At 40.7% G+C, this 21,788-nt stretch overlaps 1 protein-coding gene across 3 annotated transcripts in view; it reads right to left on the bottom strand.

Moving 5' to 3' along the window:
- Positions 1–21,788, bottom strand: part of PTCD3 (pentatricopeptide repeat domain 3) — a 31,439-nt gene that overhangs the window by 1,252 nt on the left and 8,399 nt on the right. For all 3 annotated transcript variants that reach the window (XM_017856280.1, XM_017856282.1, XM_017856281.1), the window contains 18 exons: positions 20,801–20,869; positions 20,245–20,349; positions 18,343–18,466; positions 15,335–15,450; positions 13,175–13,236; positions 11,834–11,921; positions 11,397–11,457; positions 11,028–11,113; positions 9,963–10,107; positions 9,273–9,323; positions 6,215–6,304; positions 5,841–5,869; positions 4,513–4,619; positions 3,683–3,761; positions 3,503–3,593; positions 2,554–2,639; positions 1,955–2,103; positions 375–416 (listed from right to left, as the gene is read on the bottom strand). In XM_017856280.1, the coding sequence (XP_017711769.1) occupies positions 375–416; positions 1,955–2,103; positions 2,554–2,639; positions 3,503–3,593; positions 3,683–3,761; positions 4,513–4,619; positions 5,841–5,869; positions 6,215–6,304; positions 9,273–9,323; positions 9,963–10,107; positions 11,028–11,113; positions 11,397–11,457; positions 11,834–11,921; positions 13,175–13,236; positions 15,335–15,450; positions 18,343–18,466; positions 20,245–20,349; positions 20,801–20,869 (1,580 nt within the window). The remainder of the gene's footprint in view (positions 1–374; positions 417–1,954; positions 2,104–2,553; positions 2,640–3,502; positions 3,594–3,682; positions 3,762–4,512; positions 4,620–5,840; positions 5,870–6,214; positions 6,305–9,272; positions 9,324–9,962; positions 10,108–11,027; positions 11,114–11,396; positions 11,458–11,833; positions 11,922–13,174; positions 13,237–15,334; positions 15,451–18,342; positions 18,467–20,244; positions 20,350–20,800; positions 20,870–21,788) is intronic.

Genomic DNA, 21,788 nt, shown 5'->3' with positions numbered 1-21,788 from the left:
AGCCTCTTTAGTAAAACATTTATAGGCAAGATCCAGTGTAAGTTCAGTAACAGAATTCCCAACAGTACTTCTGGGGACAAAATTAGATGAAGTCTAACATTTGTTTCCAGTGAGGTTGGAAAGTCTAAAGGGCCAAAAGGATTATCAACATTCATTCAATATGACTTCATGATGATCTATTCTGTGTAGCTCATGGTGATCCATGAGCACAGATAAAAAACTGCTTGCCTCAGGACGCCCTGGATAGTAGGGAGTTGATGGTATGCTTGCCTAACAGAAGAGTGCCCAAATGTGGTGGCTAAGGCTGGTGAAAAAATTCCAAATGTGGCTACTTCTAGGCCGTACTCAAAGAGAGCTGGTTGATTTCAACTTACCTAGGGATCTTATTATGCTTCCTGAAAAGTCCCAACATTTTCCTGCTCAAGATAGGAAAAAGATTATGAATACTATTAGAAAAACAAGGCAATCAGATACTATAGCTGTCATCCCTCTGTAATCAGAGACTAAATGCCCTTTTCTTAACTACACTGTAAGCTCCCAAAGACACACATCTGTGGGCTCTACTAGCTCCCAGCCCTGCGTGTACATGAGAATCACCACAGGTGCTTAAACTCCCCAAACGAATCTATACTGCAATTTTCACAGGTAAATCTGATACGCTGCCAATGTCAAAGATTTGCTGGTACAGGTTGAATATTCCTAATCCAAAAATGCTCCAAAATCTAAAACCCCATACACTTCTGGTCTCAAGCATTTTGGAAAAGGGATACTCCAACTGTATTTGTCCTCTTGTAGAGGATCACCACTGTCCTAGAGAGGGAATCCATCCTGTGCACAGCTGGAAAAGAGGCATGGAACAGAACAATGCTGTTTCCCTCTCTTAAAATACGGCAGGGGTTCAGTCTGTCTTAGAATTCTGTTATGAAGAGCAGGCTCAGATTGAGGCAACAGTCTCATGTAAGTGCTCCCCATTAGCCTGCCACACGCAGGACAAAAGAGAAACACATACATTCAGCTCCCATGACTCAGCTGAGGTCCGTACCCCTGCGCCAATCATCACAGCCTGGTCTTATCAAGTGTGTGCCAAATTGCCTGAGCTAACAACCAAATGCAAATGTCATACGTCTCTGTCACTAGCAGCATAGTTGCTAGAGGGGCGTGTGTGAGCTGCACCTCAAAGACAAGCCTTCATCATCTTTTCCTGGAGATAGCTGACTGGCAATCGGATGTTCAAATACAGTTACTTTCTTGTACAAGGAGCCATGCACAAGCACCTCCCACTCATGACTCTTAGAACACACATTTATATACAAAACAAAACACAGGAAAACCACCTGTCACTATCCCTACAAAAGATCCTTTTGTTCATTTTTGGAAACATGAATATGCCTAAGGTTCCCATTCACAAACACAAAAATCAGTATATGAATGAAGTGCTGATAAAAACATAACCAGAACACAGTGGCACCAACCAAGGATGGGTTGTGGTCAAGGCCAAGTTTAGTTAATGTGTATAAACATTACTTCCAGAAGTCTAAGTACATAGCCCACATTTTAAGCTGGAGAGCGGGATGGGAAAAGCATCCAAAAATACTTCAATAACCCAAATGACCAAAACATTTTCAAAACTATGTTTCCTTGATCATGTTACTTTCATCTTTAGTCCATTTAAGTGGAGTAATGGGGTTAAGTGACTTACTTGTCCATAGATATAGAAAGTAGAAAGGGAAAGACAATTAATTCTCAGCCTATGGTTTGAGAGAACCATGCCTTATCTCAAATACATCATGCATATTGTCTTCTTCCAAAAGTTTCCTTTTTAGTTGGTATTTGCAAGTTCCCGAATCAAATACTTGTTATATGGCCAAATGAGAGAACTTCTACCAGCGTGGGTCAATGTTTTAGATCCAAATACAAAAGCTTCTAAAGTGTATACTTGTGGTACTGTACTCACCAGGCTTCCTGAGTTCTCCCAGCCCTTAAAAAGAGGACAGCTATACAGTTGAGAGAGATGGCTGGCCAATCCTGAGCAGTCTGTCTGATGGGCTGGCTTTCATATGTAGATTTGATATCAGCAGCACAGTCAGCAAATGCCACCTGAAGCTGAGAAGCTTTAGGAGTCAGCAGAACTGCCTAACTGATCTTGTGAGAATTTCAGTTCAGAATTACAGGGTCCTTAAATTCTGAGAAACGCATTTTACCATTTGAATATATTATGTGTATAGCACATGAGTAATTAAAAAAGGACCCTGTCCTAAGTATTTTGATTAGCCACAACTTTCAAATTCAGCTATGCATTTCCTTTGTAGATGGAGATTTTTTTAAAAGCAAGCTGAAGACAGAAGCTAATTTCATGTTGCTTGCTTTGGACTACAGGAAAGAGGGTTTTTAAGGACAGATTTCTGCTAAAGGCAAGATATGTTTAGATGTATCATCACTCAAATATGGGTTTGGGTGGCAGAACTCTCCAAAATGGCAGATGAAACTGGGGAAGCTAGCCTTAAGAAGACCTCAGTATGGGAGGATATACTGGCTGGTGAGTTTCAGGCCTACCTCTGGTGGGTGTTTGTCCCTTGCCATGAGCGTCAGGATCTCTTCTCTCAGGTCGTTGCGGAAAGTGAAACCATATTCTTTACTATCTTGAGACAAGAAAGGAACAAGCAGTGATCATTGTTATGTAAAACCAACACTCTCTTGTTCACTGTCAACCTATTTTTTGCTGGGTAAAAATAAGTTGCTGTTATTTATTCTAGGCTGATCCCAGGATTCCAGAAACCCACCAGGATTCAAGGTGGAACAAATGTAAAAGCCAATGCCTGGGCCTTGTTCCAGTGAAGTGTTCATCACAGCACGTGCACTACATGGGAGCGGCCACCAGCTCCACGTGGTAAGACATTGTTTTATAGCACTTGGGAATTTTTGATATACTTTTATTACTCATTAGAGCAGTCTTGTCAAGCAGGAGGGCAGGACTAGATTCTACTTACTTTTATAATACAGTAGTTACCTAGTGGAAGATACAGAGTATCTATTTCATTTTGCAGCCAAGTTATACACATAAGACAGACCAGTACACACACCCGTGATGTGTGACGCTCATGGCTATTACTTGGAACCGTAATCATCACTGACTGGTTAGCAAAGTGAGGCCATACTGGCACAGAGGAATTGCACAGGCTCTCGGATCCAAGGCCTTCATTCATTTTTAGGGTCTGCCACGTCATCAGCACTTACTTTCTTTGGGTCACATCACACAACAGGTGCACAAAACTCAGCTCATTCCTATGTCACCAAGGTACTGACTTAAGTCATTTTCAACAAATTTTTCTCCTGATAGTCAACATGCAACATGAGCACGTGACCTTGAAGTAGATCTCAACTAACACTTTCAGTTCAGTCAAAATGAAGTTTTCATCCCCTAACAGTAATGTTAGCACATTCATTATCAAAATAGAAGATACTGAGGTGACATGCACCTGGACACATACAAAGTAAAACGGACCTTTCCAAATTTGAGGAATCATTTCTAGCCGATTGGCCACATCCAGTGCTTGGAGAAGATGTATCAATGTTTGGGAGTGGGGAAAGCAGACCTGATTAGGAGAAACACATTTTTAAAGCATTAATCTACAGAAACCCAATTAATCTAGAATGATAAATAACAAGTAATGAACCATCTTACTGAAGGTATCAGGTCCTCATACCACTTCAAGGTGACATCAATTTGTTCCATTAGACAAATCAAATCGAAGAACTTGGAACTGTGATGAAGGCAAAAAGTATGTTTAGTCTAAAGTCCCTATGTCTAACAACAGGGGAAATAATGAGTGAAATTATAGCATATTATATGTTACAAAGAATTTCAAAATACTTACAATTTCAAGTTAAACGAGCCAATACTTGGTTTAAGAGCTGCCAGTATATGCTGACTTCCCAACTAAACTCCTTACCCTCACCGGGTCATTTCTAACTGTTTCCTCTGTCTACTCTTAGGTCATGGTGAACAGATACTGAACTTCAAATTCATTTTAGAAACATTCAATGTGAAACAAGGATTTGGATACACAGAAAACGATTCTCACACATCTGTTAACATGCTGCCTTCTTAAATTCATGTTCTTATCTGCCTAAAAGCAAACCCATTCAGGGAGTATCTCTGGGTTCCGGTATCTTGATCTTTGAATACAAAAGCAAGGGAGATGAGAGGAAAACTTCAGGGCTCACCCTGCTATGACAATTTGAAAATGTAAAATGAGAGGGGTAGAGGAAAAGATATGTGGATTTTAATACGTTGCCAAAAAAAAAAACAAACTCAAAGGACACAAACTAGTACAGTCTTTCAAATCTGGCAGTTTTACCACTGCTTTAATTCCTAAGTGCTCAATTAACATGTCCTATTAGATCACTGGCATGCTGCCTGAAACCAGAGGTGAGGTATGAGGGGACATCAACAGCCTCCCACTTGCAGAATATGGTAACTCATGCAAAAGGATACATTTCCAACACACTTACTAATAGAAATTACGCTGATGATCAAGTCCAATGAATTTCCGGTTGTCTCCAGTATTTAAAAGGTCATGTATTTCGTAGGCAAGTTCTAGATCTCTGAGAGATGAGCACTGAAAATTTGCAATTAGTAAGTATCACTCTGATACCCTGTCAGCCACGTGGTTCACAAATGAATAAAAACAGTAGAGCGTCTTGTGAAAATACTAAATGTTGATTAAACGTATTATTGGTTGACAGCAAATAAGTTACAAGAAATGGGGGGAGACAAATCCCAAGTCCTGTGAAATTTATTACAATATTATTTTAATTTAGCAATTACACCATTAGAAATTAATCCTATAACAACATCTGGTCAAGCGCACAAAAGACACCTGCAGTGCAGAGTCTGGACTAGTAAAAATCTCCATGAAGTAATTCCAAAATCTACCCACAGGAAAGTTAAGTTATAGTTCTTACTAGGAAATAATACTGATTGCTGTCAATAAATAAAACACCCTGAAAGTATGCCTGGATATACATACGCTTAAGTACCCAGAGTAAATACCTTGATAGAATCCACACTAAATATTAGGTTGGTGCAAAAGTAATTGTGGTTTTTGCCATTGAAAGTAGCGGCTTTTATAACTGCGGTTTTTGCCACTGAAAGTAATGGCAAAAGCCACAATTACTTTTGCACCAATCTAATAGTAAAGCAATTAAATTACCCTTAGGGAACAGGGTTCATCTTAAAACTGTTTGAAATTTTTCCTATGATAAGCATGATTAAATAAAATAAAATAAAAACCATTATCAATTTTAACTTACTAATAGACAAATCCAAAATATTATGGAAGCTTATCTGTTCGAGGGCATGAAAAACATCAACGTAAACAAAAAACAAAGGGTAGGGATAGTATGTGATTCAAAAGTACAGATTTTAGGCCAGGTGCGTTGGCTCACGCCTGTAATCCCAGCACTTTGGGAGGTAGTCAGGAGTTCAAGACCAGCCTGGTCAACATGGTAAAACTCCATCTCTACCAAAAAACAAATACAAAAATTAGCCAGGCGTGGTGGCGCAACACCTGCAGTCCCAGCTATTCAAGAGGCTGAGGCAAGAGAATCACTTGAACCCAGGAGGCAGAGGTTGTGGTGAGCTACTGCACTCCAGCGTGGGTGACACAGTGAACCTCTATCTCTAAGAGAAAAAAAAATTATAGATTTTAGAGAAAGAAGAAAAAACAGAAGCAAAGACATGACTGAAGAGTTAGAAAGTGAAAAGAACCAGGGAGAACCCTCCAGCTACAGATAAATTTAGGAAATGGATAGTGAATTAATAAAGAAATGATACTTACTACACTCATGGCTGACTGAAAAAACTTATCTGAAAATCAAAGTTCACAAGAGCTTTGGTTACAATGGATAAATTTTCAAGTCAGTAACATTAACAAAAATCCTGCCAACAAAACTGGTAACATGTAAAATAAAGCTACGAACGTAAAAACTTAAGAGAGTCAGGAACGTGCCACAGACATTTTGGCTTTCTCAGAAAGATTATGGCAAATATTACTAAGCTATATACACCTACTATGTACTCAAATTTATTTAAAAAATAGAAAAAAAAAACTACTACTAAGCTATATAGGGATGACGAGGCCTCTAACTGGCACTCAGGGAAACCGGCCCTCTGTCTTCAGAGGAGGAAAACACAAGTGATTTCTGTACATACCATCATCCGGGTCCTTTGGAGAAAATCTCTTTCCCATTAATTCATTCATTATATCATAAATGATGAAGGATGATCTATTTGAAGGGTTTCCTGCAGAACAAGAAAGCAAATGTGTTTAATCCACTTCCTTTACCACCACCAACCTCACAGTACCTAGTACAAAGGGACACATTTCTCCTTCCTTCACCTCCAGCCTAAGTCCTCGCATAGAGCTGGGTGGAGGCCAATGCTTGCTAAAGGAACCACTACACCCTGCAGAGAGCAATTCTCTGTAAAATCTGGAATAATCACAGGTTTCTATTCATGTGCTCCACTGAGACTTTGCCCTTTTTTTTTTTTGAGACGTAGTCTTGCTCTGTCGCCCAGGCTGGAGTGCAGTGGCCGGATCTCAGCTCACTGCAAGTTCCTCCTCCCGGGTTTACGCCTTTCTCCTGCCTCAGCCTCCCGAGTAGCTGCGACTACAGGCGCCCGCCACCTCGCACGGCTAGTTTTTTGTATTTTAAGTAGAGACGGGGTTTCACCGTGTTAGCCAGGATGGTCTTGATCTCCTGACCTTGTGATCCGCCCGTCTCGGCCTCCCAAAGTGCTGGGATTACAGGCTTGAGCCACTGCGCCCGGCCCGACTTTGCCCCTTCTTTAGGCTCTTCACATGAAGCCTGACTTACTGGAGTAGGAGGCAGACAGTAACACACACTCCCTCACCAAACCAGCGTACTTAGAAAACTTTTTTTTTTTTTTCTGAGATGGAGTGATGCACTGTTGCCCTGGCTGGAGTGCAATGGCACAATCTCAGCTCACTGCAACCTCCGCTTCCCAGGTTCAACCGAGTCTCCTGCCTCAGCCTCCCGAGCAGCTGGGACTACAGGCCTCCGCCACCACGCCTGGCTAATTTTTTGTAATTTTAGTAGAGACAGGGGTTTCCCCATGTTGGTCAGGCTGGTCTTGAACTCCTGACCTCATGATCTGCCCGCCTCAGCCTCCCAAAGTGCTGGGACTACAGGCACGAGCCACTGCGCCCAACCAAAAATGTTTTTTGCTAGTAATCATTTGTGTTCCCTTTAAATATAATCAGAATGAGGTCAAGAAAAAGTAAACTAGAATGGACACGGCAGTTCTTAAAAATAACGTGAGCTGAGCACTAATAGGTCAGAAAATCATCTACAATATTCACAGTCAAATATTTCTCTACACTCTGTTCCCTACCTGTTCTGTGTGTTCGTGGTAGCAGAGTTGTAATGACAGTACAGATAGTTCCACAATTTGCTCAAGCATGTTTCCCTTTGCTAACATTCTTAATTTTATCAGTTACATAATATTCTCTTTTCAATGTATTGTTTCTTGGTTAATTTAGGCTTTCTCTTTTGGGTAAATTCCTAGAAATTATTATTATTGAGACAGGGTCTTGCTCTGTCACCTAGGCTGGAGTGCAGTGGGACAAACGCAGCTTACTACAGTTTCCACCTCCTGGCCACAACCAATCCTCCTGCCTCACACTCCTGAGTAGCTGGGACTACAGGGGTGCGCCACCATGTCCAGCTACTTTTTTCATGTTTAGTAGACATGGAGGTCTCTCTATGTTGTCCAGGTTGGTTTCAAACTCCTGGGCTCAAGCAATCCTCCTGTCTCGGCTTCCTAAATTGCTGGGATTACAGGCGTAAGCCAAAATTATTATTGCAGACAGGCAATTTATATACATAAGACAAACCAACACAGCTCCCCCAGATTCCCCATCCCCCAGTCCTGGCTGTTACTTAGGAAATGTAAGTACATCTGACTTTGATTAGCAATTGAACCAGTGATGAGAGTTACAGAGGAAAGGAATATACTTTGGAGTCAGAAATACTAGCTCCATCACAATCTCACCAAGGTTGAGTAAAATTTTAGGGGACACAATTATGGAAACTTTATCTGTTTCCAAGGTATAGTCAATTAACTGTCTGGTTCCTTTTCCTAAAGATAAAATTTGCCTATACAGGTGAGGATATGGATTTTACAAAATTAGTCCTCCAAACCAGAGAGAATCAAGTTATCTTCTGTAATTTTTATAGTCTATCACAAGAAAGAATGACTAGAACTGTCAATTCTGAACTCAAGGGTTATTTCTTATGCTGGGGATAAATGGATAAGAACCAAAAGATTCCGAGTGTCTCATATGTGCCTTCCAAACACAGTAGCAGACACGATGTGGAACTCATTTAACCACCACACCCTGCTGCTACTCCTCAGGTAGGTATCCAGTCACTTTGATATAGCTGGTAAATAAATGATAGAGCCGACATCTCAGTTGAGGTGCGTCTCTCTCCAAAGTCCATCTACAGAGCAGAGCTCCCACTGGAACTGACCTAAAAGTGGACAACTGGAACTGACCTAAAAATGGAGCCTTGAGGTCCTCCCAAAAGGCTGCACAATAAGTTTACCTTTCCTCTGAGGCAGCAACGTCCACAAACTTTTGGCAAAGATGGAAATGTTCTGAACCTGCATCACTGAACAGGGTAGCCACTAGACACATGGCTACTGAGCACTAACGTGACAAAGTAATTTATTATTTTACTTAATTTTAATTAATTGGCCACATGTGGCTAGTGGCTACGGTATTAAATAGCATAGCTCCAGAGAACAAAAGGGACTTCGGCCAAAATACATTCTAACCATTCCCGTTTGTACAACATCACTGACAGTACATTCCATAACCCTCTCCCCTTCAGCTCAAGTTTCATACCATAAACAAGACTGCTAACCTCAAGAATAATTTTAGGTAGTAAGACACTGTCCAATAAAAAAAATCAGCTGGGCATGCTGGTAGGCATCTGTAATCCCAACTACTCAGGAAGCTAAGGAGGGAAGACTGCTTGAGCCCAGGAGTTCAAGGCTGCAATAAGCAAGATCCTATCTCTAAAAAAAAAGCCACAACTTTCTGCTCAGGCTGTACAGGTTAATTTACAAATTATCTTTTCTTAATTCATATGCAGAGAAGATAACCTGCAACGATTAATCACATAAATTCAAGAAAGCTGGTCAATTTTCTATATAAATTAACACAATTTAAGGCCATACATACCAGGTTGATAAAACAGCTGAATAATATGGTGATATGTTGCAAGCGAGGGTTCTTGAATTACCAGGTAGATAGAAAAAATAAACAATGAGGTAAACACACAGCAATCCAAAATATAGTTTACTGAGACACACTGAATTTAAAACATATTAATGTTAATATTTAAGCAAAAGATGCATTTCTGTTCCTTTGAACAAAGATATTTTCCAACTCATTAATGTAAAGGTGAAAAACTATCATAAAGACTTAATCACTTTTTGAAAGTCCAAATACTTATTAGTCACATTCTTCACTAAGAACAGTAAAATATATTGAAGTGAATTGATTCCCAAAGCAACTTTCAATAAAGTAACTAATGAAAAATATACAATACACTAGCACACACTTAGGTTCAAATACCTAATTATGCTGGAAAAATGTCTTGAATTTAAAACTAGCTGACTCAAAGCAATCACTTCTCCTCAGATTCAACAGAACCATAAACAAAGTACCTAAAATACTAATGAACACTAAGATGATAAAGACACTCCCACTATAAGTACAGTACATTTAATTTAATGTGCCAAACGTGGAAACAAAATTTCCAGCATATTATGTAAGCAGAAGAAGAATTTAAAGGTCTTTGCTTATGTTGCCTGAAACCTCTGGCTGGCACAGTCTCTGTCTTCAGAGGACTCAAGGGCGCATCCTCACCTATTCCAATGGCTTTCATTTCACGTAAAATCTGTAAGGCTGGCAATCTTGCAATCACATGAAATCTTCGGAGACATTTCAGAATGGTATTAAAAGTCTGCAGATTTGGTTTCACGTTCTGTGCAACCATGTGTCTTAGCAGCTCCTAGTTGAATAAAAAACAAGTATCTTTCATGCCTGGGTAATCTGTCCAATAATCTATGTTTCATACAAAATAAAGAATTTAGCTTTCTTGCTTATGTTTAAAGCAGGTTAGTAACTATATCCCTATTTTAAGAACTGTTTATTAATTAGCAGGTTCCATGATTCTGCCTTTTAAAGAAGCCTGCTAATTCAAACACCCACCCCACTTGATCGAGGTGGTCAACTGTCTTCAGTCTTCTACCAAGGAGAGTTTTCCAAGAAAAGACTCAAAAGTAATAGACCAGTATGATATAAAAAAGTGGAACTTACACCTGATAGGAATTTGACAGCAAATATGCATTATTTTGTAACAGAAAAACTATTATGAAAAATAAATGAATAAAATGGTCCAGAATTCTAGCTGTATACGCTGGGTCAAGTAACTTTTTCTTCTCATGTGCCAGACACAGCTGAGTTCCAGGGCTGCGGAAAGGGTAGTGAACAGTTAACTGCTACACAGTGACTGCCATGCACATGCTCATAAATGCTATCTCCAGCCCATATACTTCTTTTTCTTTCTTTCTTTCTTTCTTTCGAGAAGGAGTCTTGCTCTGTTGCCAAAGCTGGAGTGCAGTGGCACAATCTCTGCTCACAGCAACCTCTGCCTCCCGGGTTCAATCGATTCTCTTGCCTCAGCCTCCCAAGTAGCTGGGATTACAGGTGTGCACCACCATGCCCGGCTTTGTTTGTACTTTTAGTAGAGACAGGTTTCACCATGTTGGCCAGGCTGGTCTCGAACTCCTGGCCTCAGGTGATCTGCCCGCCTCGGCCTCCCAAAGTGCTGGTATCACAGGTTTGAGCCTCCATACCTGGCCAGCCCATCTATTTCTGGCAAAGAGTATTTAAGCCCTACTAAAAAATAAATTGATGATTCCTCCTTACCAGTATATCACTCCATTTTGCCTCAAATTTCTCATTTATCACGAATACTGTTGCTTCAATCACTGCATTAAATGTGTACACATCAGCTGTAAAATAATAAAATGATAAAATTTGGGGTTGAAGATGAATCCCTAAATGGCTGAGTTTAAGGCAAAGCAGTCATTCCTATGTGTCCCTTGGCTAATCACATGCCCACAAAACTGGAAAACCACTCTCCTTTCTGGATCTCTACTCTTGCTTCAATCACCTATGCCTCAGGAAAAGACAAAGTATAGGCCAATGACCGAGGCAAGATCCAAAGCCTTCACACAGACAATTAAGAGAAAGAAGGAAATGGAGAAAGGGATGGAGGGGAGTTCTCAAACTCACCATGGAGTCTGTTGTTTAGTAACTCAGTGTACAAGTTTAACGCCTGCTCATAAGCTCGGTGCTGGAAAAGGAAAAGGAAAAATTAAGCATCATCAAATTCATTTACTTAAGAAGTCCTTGCACATTTCTGTCTTAGAGTTTGCTAACATAGCTCAGGCTCAATAGATCAGGCTCCTGTTCTCATGAAGCTTATACTCTAGTGCAGTGGTTTTCTATCTACTGGTAATGCCTGAACATACTATTATTTGTCACAACTGAAAGTGGGGGAGGAGTGTACTACTCACATCCAGTGGGTAGAACCCAGAGAGCTACTAACATCCTACAATGCACAGGACAGACCCCACAACAAATTATCTGACCCAAAATGTTAGTGGTTCTGAGGCTGAAACACCCTGATTGGTGGAAATTAAAGATAAAAATAAATAAAACAAATGTACCTTCACCATTCCTCGGATCATTGTGCAATAGGAATGTGCGTTTTTCTCTGGCATTAGAGAAAAGATTCTCTCAGCATTGTTTTTTGCTCTAGACACAAGAGAGTAAATGTAAACCCGGGCAACAGGAAATACCAATCAGAGCTACCACCATTTACTGACGGTTTATTATGTTCCAGGCAATGTGCCAAGTACTTTACATGCATTATCTCAATTCTTACAGGGCGTTATGGTTATTATCATTTTGAAAATGGGGAAAATCAAGACTTAACAATCTTAATGTGTTGTCGGGGCTGTGTTGTCGGGGCTTTGCAGGTTAAGTGGCAGAATTAGAATTGAAAATGAAAAGTTTATAAACAAGTATATAAATATCTATGCATTAAAAACAAGAAGCAACTGTATGACAAGGTCCCTAGTAAAGTTGCCTCAACCTTCTTCAATCTTCAGCTGCTACTTCCCAGAGGCAAAATGGTTTCTTTTGGAGGATCCTTCTGGTCTTATTCCAGCATATGTACTTTCATCTCTTCTCCCATTCCACAACCTCGGCCTCCTGGGTTTAAGTGATTCTCCCGCCTCCACCTCAGGAGTAGCTGGAATTACAGGCACATGCCACCACCCCTAACTAATTGTTGTATTTTTAGTAGAGATGAGGTTTCACCATGTTGGTCAGGCTGGTCTCAAAACTCCTGACCTCAAGTGATCCACTCACCTCGGCCTCCCACGGTGCCAGGATTACAGGCGTGAGGCACCGCGTCCAGCCTACCCCAAGGAATTTAACCTTTCATCTTATCAAATTCATCACTTCAATAATGATTTTAGATAATCATGGTAGCTTTCCCTTTCCAGACATTCACATGAAATATCCTTTTAGACACCCAGCTAACTTGAATTCTCCAACATAATTATTACACCTTTCATTTAAACTGCTGTGTACGTCTACATGTTGGTCAGTGGTCTTAATTTAGCAGTACACTCTAGTGTCTATGATACTTTTAGTAAACAAAAGTATTAAATCTTTCAGAATTAGAGGTATATATTCCAAGGTAGCACTGTTAATGAAACTACCAAAGGAACCATACCATATGAAAGTTATGCTGAGTTAAACAGATGAGGGGAAAAAAAAAAGGGTCAACCTCTCAACAGATTCTTGTGTTGCTGAATGGACAAAGACCCTACTGAAAAATGGTCTAAAATGTATAGGAATACAAATAGTGAAATTTATATTGCACAATAAAAATCAATTATTTAAGAACATCACAAGAAAACATCTTCACGGGGTGATGGGGCATATTCCATGTACTGTTAAGACACTGTAATTCAAGGTTCTAATTACGTGTGACATACCGCCATGTAACTCCAAACTGATGACCAGCTTTCCTCCTAGATTTCTTGTTATCTTCCTCTTCCTGAAATGAATCATCATCAAGAGAAATAAAAGTTAAGGCGGTGGAATGCATTTCCCAGACTACTCTAAATCAGAAAGGCAAAGGGAACTCAGAAAAATAAAGGAAACACAGATCCAGTAGATGGCAAAGAGGAAGTCCAATAACGCTTACACCTATACAGTTAAGTTCTTAAGTGCAAATCAGATGAAAAGTCAAGTTGACCCTCAAAGCAACAAGTGACAGCATGGAGACAAGATGAAGCCAGTTCCCTGTATGGCCTCGTCGTCAGATAGAAAGAGGAAAACCAAACAACACAGCCTATTTGCTCAGGGACTACATCTGGCTTGATCCATACAGATAAACTGTCATAATTACGGTGAAAACAAGATAAACAACATATAGTTAATGTCTAACACTCACCCAAGCAAACTAAGACTTCTGTTTTTTTGTTTTTTTCCTGAAACAGTCTCCCTCTGTCACCCAGGCTGCAGTGCAGTGGCGCGGTCTCGGCTCACTGCAACTTCCACCTCCTGGGTTCAAGCAATTCTCCTGCCTTAGCCTCCTGAGTAGCTGTGACTATAGGCGCCTACCACCATGCCTAGATAATTTTTTGTATTTTTCTTTAAGTAGAGACAGGGTTTCACCATGTTAGCCAGGATGGTCTTGATCTCCTGACCTCATGATCCACCCACCTTGGCATACCAAACTGCTGAGATTACAAGTGTGAGCCACTGCACCCAGCAAGACTTCTTACAAGACTAAATCTTGTCTTTATTTATAAACCAAGGTCTGGGATAAGGCTGACATAGAGCAATACAGGCTTGGTTGGCATTGCAGAGGTCAGTGCTGGCTCTGTAGCCTGCTGCCTCAAGAGGTGGGGCTAGAGAGGTAGAGGGCCAACCAAAGCAGGGCTTCAGGAAGTGATGCTCTGGGAAAGTGAGGTGTAACAGCAACCTACTGCCTATGCACTTTTAAAAATGTAAGGCTCTCTACATAAACAATCCACATTTGGCCAGGTGCATTGGTCAGTAATTCCAAAACTTTGGGAGGCTTGAAGGATTGCTTGAGTCCCAGCGTTGAAGACACCATCCTGGGCAATACAGCAAGACCCTATGTCTACCCACCCTCCCCACCCAAACAAAAACTAACCAGGCATGGTGGCCCACACTTGTGGTCCCAGTTACTTGGGAGCATGAGGAAGGAGGAACACTTGAGCCTAGGAGTTAAAGGCTGCAGTAAGCTATGACAGCATCACTGCACTCCACCCTAGGTGACAGAGTGAGACCCTGTCTCTGAGGGGGGAAACAAAAATCTACATTTAGTTGGGCAAAGAGTAGGAAAGATAGAAAAGAAGAAAAACACCAATAATCCCATCACCCAGAAACACTTTTAAATGATTTTTTTCTTATGCATTTGTAAAACATTTTACAAAATGGAATATATACTGCTGATAGCCTGTTTCCCACTTATTGGATGAATCTTTCCATGCCCAAACACATCTACTCTAATGTGCTCAATGGCCACACAACTTTTATCATAATTTGATCATCTACTGTTGGACATCTAGATTGTTTTCAACATTTCTGCAAGTATAAACACCTCCTTATGAAAAATGTCACATGAGCATCTCTATTTGACTGATCCAAAGGATTTCTTGAGACCTAGTTCTAGAAGTAAAATTCACGAGTTGAGAGAGAGGCTATGACTCAATTTACAGGCACACTACTGTTCTGTCTCCAGCCTAGTGTGTTCTCTCCTCTAAGTCCATGTATGAATTTTTGAGGGGGGCCAGGCCATGGAGTCTTTACCTGGCCAGAATACATCATGTTATTACTCTAAGTGACACAGGCCAGCCCAAACATTTCGGATCAACGCTTTGCCTTAATATGAGGTAGGAGAGGACAACATATTGTTAAAAAGTAAACTAGGACAGAAGTAACTGTTTAAAATCTCTCTTCTTCCTGTACCACTTTTTAATCAAGGCTATGGTACCACACATCTCAGTACAAATCTCTTACTACTACCCTGACACATGGCAAAAGAACCCATCTTATTTTTAAAAGCGATTTCTTCAAAAAGAAGCTTAAGAAAAAAAAAAATCAAGGCCAACAGTTGTTACCAATTCTTCTGACTGCTCAGTTTGTTGAAAATGATAATCAGTTGAGGGCTCCTGGTCACCATAGTAACACAATAAATCCAAGAGACTATTTGTTGTTTCAAGAGACACAGTGGTTCCTGTGGGTAGAAACAGAAAGGGAAAGAAACCTTGAAACAATGAAAAACTAAAGCCTGTGAGGTGAAAATGCTTCATTTTTTAATATTAGCTGTGGTCTTCATGGCTACATACATAATGTTGTCCACTACTTTATGCACTCAACATCAACTTAAACACCTGGAGTGACGCAGACAGGGACATAACCCCTATTAACCATGTAATTTGATGTAAAAGACTGGAACACAAGATGAAGTTTGGGACTGTGCTCACTTATTTTATGTACTCATTTTTCTCAAGCTACTTCATGGTTTTAATTATCATCTCCAAACTGAACACACTGGAAACTATCCCCACTTAATTCCCTCAGCTCAGGTCCATTTGAACAATGCAAGTAGCATTACTCCATTTGGATCCAGATACTCACTAAAAACTTGCTTAGAAACACTAGCAGAATTGTCTAACTATACTAGTCTCTTAAAAATTGTTCAAAACATTATGTCCCCATCTTGACACTCATTAAAACGCTAAAAGGGAACAGGAGGAAGAGATATAATGTATGAGATATAATCTGCTATTTTAGAAGAAAAGTAAATGTATCTTTTTGTTTGTTTTGAGATAGGGTCTCATTCTGTCGCCCAGGCTGGAGTGCAAGGACATCATAGCTTACTACAACCTTGAACTCCTGGGCTCAAGTGATCCTCCCACCTCAGCGTCCCAAGCAGCTGTGACTACAGGTATGTGCCACTGAACCTGGCTAATTTTTAAATTTTTTGCAGAGATGAGGTCTCACTATGTTGCCCAGGGTAGTCTTGAACTCCTGGGCTCAAGCAATCCTCCTGTTTTGGCCTCCCAAAGTTCTGGGATTACAGGTACGAGTCACCATGCCCAGCCAATAAATTTTCTTTCTAAACAAAATACATTGATAAATTTAAAATGAGTATTAGGAAATGTAAGAGTCCAGAAGAGAAAGCAGGGCAGAGCGAAGAGGGTACAGGCTATGGAGAAGCAACTGGTTCACACCAACTCAAAGCTATGAGACCCTGGAAAAATTACCTAATAATTACCTTCATAAGATTACTATAAAACACACCAATGAGGGCCAGGCGTGGTGGCTCACACCTGTAATCCCAGCACTTTGGGAGGCTGAGGCGGGTGGATCACCTGAGGTCGGGAGTTCGAGACCAGCCTGATTAATGTGGAGAAACCCCATCTCTACTAAAAATACAAAAAATTAGCCAGGCATGGTGGTGTATGTCTGTAATCCCAGCTACTTGGGAGACTAAGGCAGGAGAATTGCTTGAACCCAGGAGGCAGAGGTTGCAGCGAACCCAGATCGCGCCACTGCACTCCAGCCAGGGCAACAAGAGTAAAACTCATCTCAAAAAAAACAAACAAAAAAAAAACAAAAAACACACCAATGAATAAGGTATTGTAGAATTAAGTACGTGAAATGACTAGCACAGTGTTTTGCACTTATTAGGGGCCTGATAATGAAATGTTCTAGGATCCTTTCCCTGGTACGTTAGCTCACTTAGTTACTGAGCTATGGGTCTGACACCTGTCTTTACTGAAGGACTGCACACACCTACCCAATAAAGGGGGTAAAACTAAAAAAAGACAAGCCTTAGCACTAAGAACTTTAATGCTGACTCACATCAGTTGCCGATCATATTAACAAACAGAGGGAAGCGCCTCACTAAATTATAATCTACTGCCATCACTTACCCATACATCTGATGCTGTACCAAGCCACACACCAAAATTCTCAAACATAGCTTTCTGCAAATGTTTCTTGGATTCAAGTGTATAATGATTCAGTCCAGTTTCCACCACTTCCATGTTTATTCTAAATCACCAAATAGCACTCCAGATTCTAAAAACGTAATGCCAGCTGCTTCTGATGTTGCTATATATACATTTTCATGGTGATTTACCAGCTGTGCTATTTACATGTGTAGCTCCAAAAGTTTACATCCAGCTCCACTTCAGAGAACCACACAATTTTAGAGCTAGAAGCTCTGAGAAATTAAGTAACTTTTTGAATGCTAAGAACAATTAGTGACACAGATGGCACCAGCATCAAAGCCCCTGATCCTACTGAGTGTGCTTTCCTTTTTACATATTTCCTTCTTGTGTGTTGTAGCCCAATCTTCCAAACATCCTTAAAAAGTACAGGAAACCTGGGCACGGTGGCTCACATCTGCAATCCCAGCACTTAGGGAGGCCAAGGTGGGTGGATCACGAGGTCAGGAGAGAAAGAGCATCCTAGCTAACATGGTGAAACTCCGTCTCGGCCGGGAATGGTGGCTCACACCTGTAATCCCAGCACTTTGGGAGTCCGAGGTGGGTGGATCACAAGGTCAGGAGATCGAGACCATCCTGGTTAACACGGTGAAACCCCGTCTCTACCAAAAATACAAAAAAAATTAGCTGGACGTGGTGGTAGGTGCCTGTAGTCCCAGCTACTTGGGAGGCTAAGGCAGGAGAATGGCGTGAACCTGGGAGGCGGAGCTTGCAGTGAGCCGAGATTGCGCCACTGCACTCCAAACTGGGCGACAGAGCGAGACTCCATCTCAAAAGAAAAAAAAAAGAAAAGAAAAAGAGTACAGGAAATCTGGGAGCACTGCATACCTACCTAACGTTAAAAACAAAAGCTAAGGTAGAAGGGTGATACAATTTCTCTACTAGTGCTACAATAAAGCAACAAAGCTGCAATTCTACTTCACCTATAGTTCTTAAATAACACTAAAGCTAAAAATGAAATAAACTATTAAAAATATAAAGCACGCGGCCATAAAAGCAAAATAAGTATAGCAGGCCCTGTAACTTTTACTCAAAATATCTGAATCATGTAACTGGGGCCCACTTCAAAGCCCATGTTATTAGAGGGGCTTTAATCGAACTCAGGTCACCTGCTTGCAAAAGCTGATCAAACATGTCCACAGAGGTTTTGACTTTTCTGAGCTTGATTCGTTCCTTCAGGGCGGCTTCACTTACGTCTTCGATCTGAGGTTCAAAGTACTCAGGCATTAAACACTAGGAAAACAAGATGACTAAAGTTACTACAAACAGGTAAAGGTGAGGAAAGGATAACTGACTAGGACAAAATTTTTATCACCAACATACCAAAATAAAACTTCACTGCTCCAATTCATGTTTCCTGCACCAGACACTGTTTATCATTTTAACATGATTGTCTTCACAGGGAATTGAACTAAACCTTGCATCTCTAATGCTGTGTATCCTCTAAACATTTAATACTACCCAAGGCATGCTGATTTTACCTCATTCACTAACTTATTCAAATACTTTCTGAATGCCTACTACTTGATCCCAGACATTAAGCTCGGCACTGGGGATACAGAGACGAAAGGCATTCTCTACCTTCAGGGTGCTCAATCTAATGGAGAAAGCAGATAACCAACAAATGATTATTCCACAACTGCCACTGTCTTAGTTCAGGATTTTAATATTTTGACTTACACAATCACACTGGCTTCCTCATCTATCCACAAGTTCTACTATGAAAACGAGAAGTATTTCCCTGTGAGCTTTGGGAAGCAGAGATGTGGGGGGACGGGAGTAGTTTAGATATGATGAGTCTGAGATTAGTACTTCCACCAACAAACTCAGGAGGGCAGAGTCACATCTGTTTTGCTCACCACTGTATGGACAAGCACTAAGCACAATACCCACTACACTCCATAAATCCTCGCTCCAAACTACAGAACAAAGAGGGAGCTGGAAATACAATGTGGAGTTCAAAGTAAAGGGATCTAGGCTAGATATACAAGAGTGCCGAATGGATTATAACAGTCACTGAAACAGAAGAGTGTACACAATAAAAAAAGAAAATGAGCATAAAAATCTAAGAAAGACACCCGTACTTAAGAAGTGGATCAAGGCCGGACACGGTAGCTCACACCTGTAATCCCAGGACTTTGGGAGGCCAAGGCGGGTGGATCACGAGGTCAGGAGTTCAAGACCAGCCCGGCCAAGATGGTAAAACCCCATCTCTACTAAAACTACAAAAAGTAGCCAGGCGTGGTGGCAGGCACCTGTAATCCCAACTACTCAGAAGGCTGAGGCAGAATTGCTTGAACCCGGGCAGCAGAGGTTGCAGTGAGACAAGACTGCACCACTGCACTCCAGCCTGGACAACAGAGTGAGACTCCATCTCAAACAAAAACAAAAAAAAGAAGCAGATCAAGGGCAAGCAGCAGCGGCTTACACCCGCAATCCCAGAGATTTCAGAGGCCGCAGAGGGATGTTTGCTTGAGCCCAGAAATTGGAGACCAGCCTGGGCAATGCGGTAAGACAAGACCCTGTTCTCTACAAAAACTAAAAATTAAAAAACATTGGCCAGGCATGGTGGCACACTCCTGTAGTCCAAGCTACTTGTGAGGCTGAGGCAAGAGGATCACTTGAGCCCAGGGGTTCCAGGGTACAGTGAGCTTCATGATTGCACCATTGCACTCCAGCCTGGGTGACAGCATGATGCGCTGTTTCAAAAAAAAGGAAGAGAAAGATGTGGATAGAGAGGTAGTGAAGGAAACTTTAGTCACAGAAGTAAAGATCTAAGAGCATGGTGTCACAAAAAATCAAATGGGGAAAATATTAAGATGAAGAGCAAATAAATACAGAAAGAATTTTAAAAGGTTAGTGTTGTGATCAAAGCTAACTCCACACTTTAAAAGGCTTATCATCCAAATATTGAGGGTATTCAAATGGCTACTTAAATATTAGCTATGAAAGCCTGATTTAATTTACATTTAAAATAGTATTATGTAAATAATGTAACTACCTGTCCTTACCGGTATATGAGGTTCAGCTATGTCCTTCTGAAAATATTTGGGGTATGAATTAACAATAAACTTGGCTGCATTCTCCCCAGATTTCTTTGCCAGTAAAAATGAATGCTACATAAAGAAAAAGATTTAAATACATGTAATTTAGACTCAAACAAGATTACAGTTACACTCTCAGCAATAATTTCTCCCCCCTTAAAAAAAAAAATGCAACGACAAACAGAATCCCAATTAGAAATTATAGAATATCCCACCTTTCCTACTGTGATATAATTTCAGTTAGCATCTTACACACAGATTGAAATACATAAAAAGCAAGTCATTTAAACTGAGTGGGTCACTCCAGTGTGAAAAAGCCCTAAGTATTAGAAACCAAAACCAAAATCCTCTCCCCGTTGACTATATGTACATCTTTTTGAAAAAAGTAGTAAAGGATTCACAAAGTCTATCAATTTCTCAGCATTTGTAAACCTTTCCCAGGTTCTTACAACTAAATTATTTATGTACTGTTGTGTGCAAACCAGCAAGACAAAAGAGTAGAATATTATCTGAAAATACTCACAGATTCCAAAGAGGATGTTGGTATAAGGTAAGGATCATCTTGAAATGCATAAGGCATAGCTGTGGTATCCTGTGGAAAAGACATAATATAATTTCTGTATTTATTTTGAAGACAGCTCACTGTAACTTTTAGCTCCTGGGCTCAAGGGATTCTCCTGCCTCAGCCTCCCAAGTAGCCTGGGCTACAGGTGTGTGCCACCACAGCTGGCTATTTAAAAAATTTTTTTGTAGAGAGGGTGTCTTGCTGTGTCACCCAAACTAGTCTCAAACTCCTGGTCTCAAGCAGTTCTCTCACCTCTGCCTTACAAATGGCTAGGATTATAGATGTGAGCCACTGCATCCAGCCCACAAGTCTTTTCAGCTAAACTTTTAAAAGGACCTTGTGAGTTTTGAGTAACAAAAATTCTGTAAGTTTTAATTATGTATCTAACCTACATGCGCAAATGTATGAGGGCATATACACATGTGTATATAGAGAAAAAAGACAAACACCTGCACTGTACTCCCAGCTCTACAAGACTTGCCTTTAATTACGCAAAGCAAACAATGGCTTAAGCTGTACCCACCCCCACATGGCTGATTTTAATATTTAAGTTTGCTATCACTGGGGACTATTTCTGTTTTAAACTCTAGGTAAGAATCATCTGAATTAATTAGTCCTAACAGCAGAATCCCAGAATAGGATTTCCTCCAAAGCAAGGTCACTATCTACCCACACTCATCTTTACCAAGAGTCCCTCCTCCAAATGGAAGATACCACCGCACCCCCTCAGGAGTGAACAGCAGCAGCTTCTCCCACGTCTTGTTGCCCATTAAAATTGCTCCCTAAACCTGAGCGTAATCAACTCTCCAATACCACCAGGGTCTCCACTGAGAAATGCCCCAGAATTGCTTTCTCTATTCTTCTCTTCTGTGTCTGAGTGCCTTACTTGGGCCTTTATTACAAACAAAAACTTATCCTATATCCTTAACCCTGTCTTACTGACCTG

This window comes from Rhinopithecus bieti, unplaced genomic scaffold (genome assembly GCF_001698545.2).
Source record: "Rhinopithecus bieti isolate Rb0 unplaced genomic scaffold, ASM169854v2 scaffold_44368, whole genome shotgun sequence".
NCBI lineage: Eukaryota > Metazoa > Chordata > Mammalia > Primates > Cercopithecidae > Rhinopithecus > Rhinopithecus bieti.
This window is presented reverse-complemented; position numbering and strand designations above follow the sequence as displayed.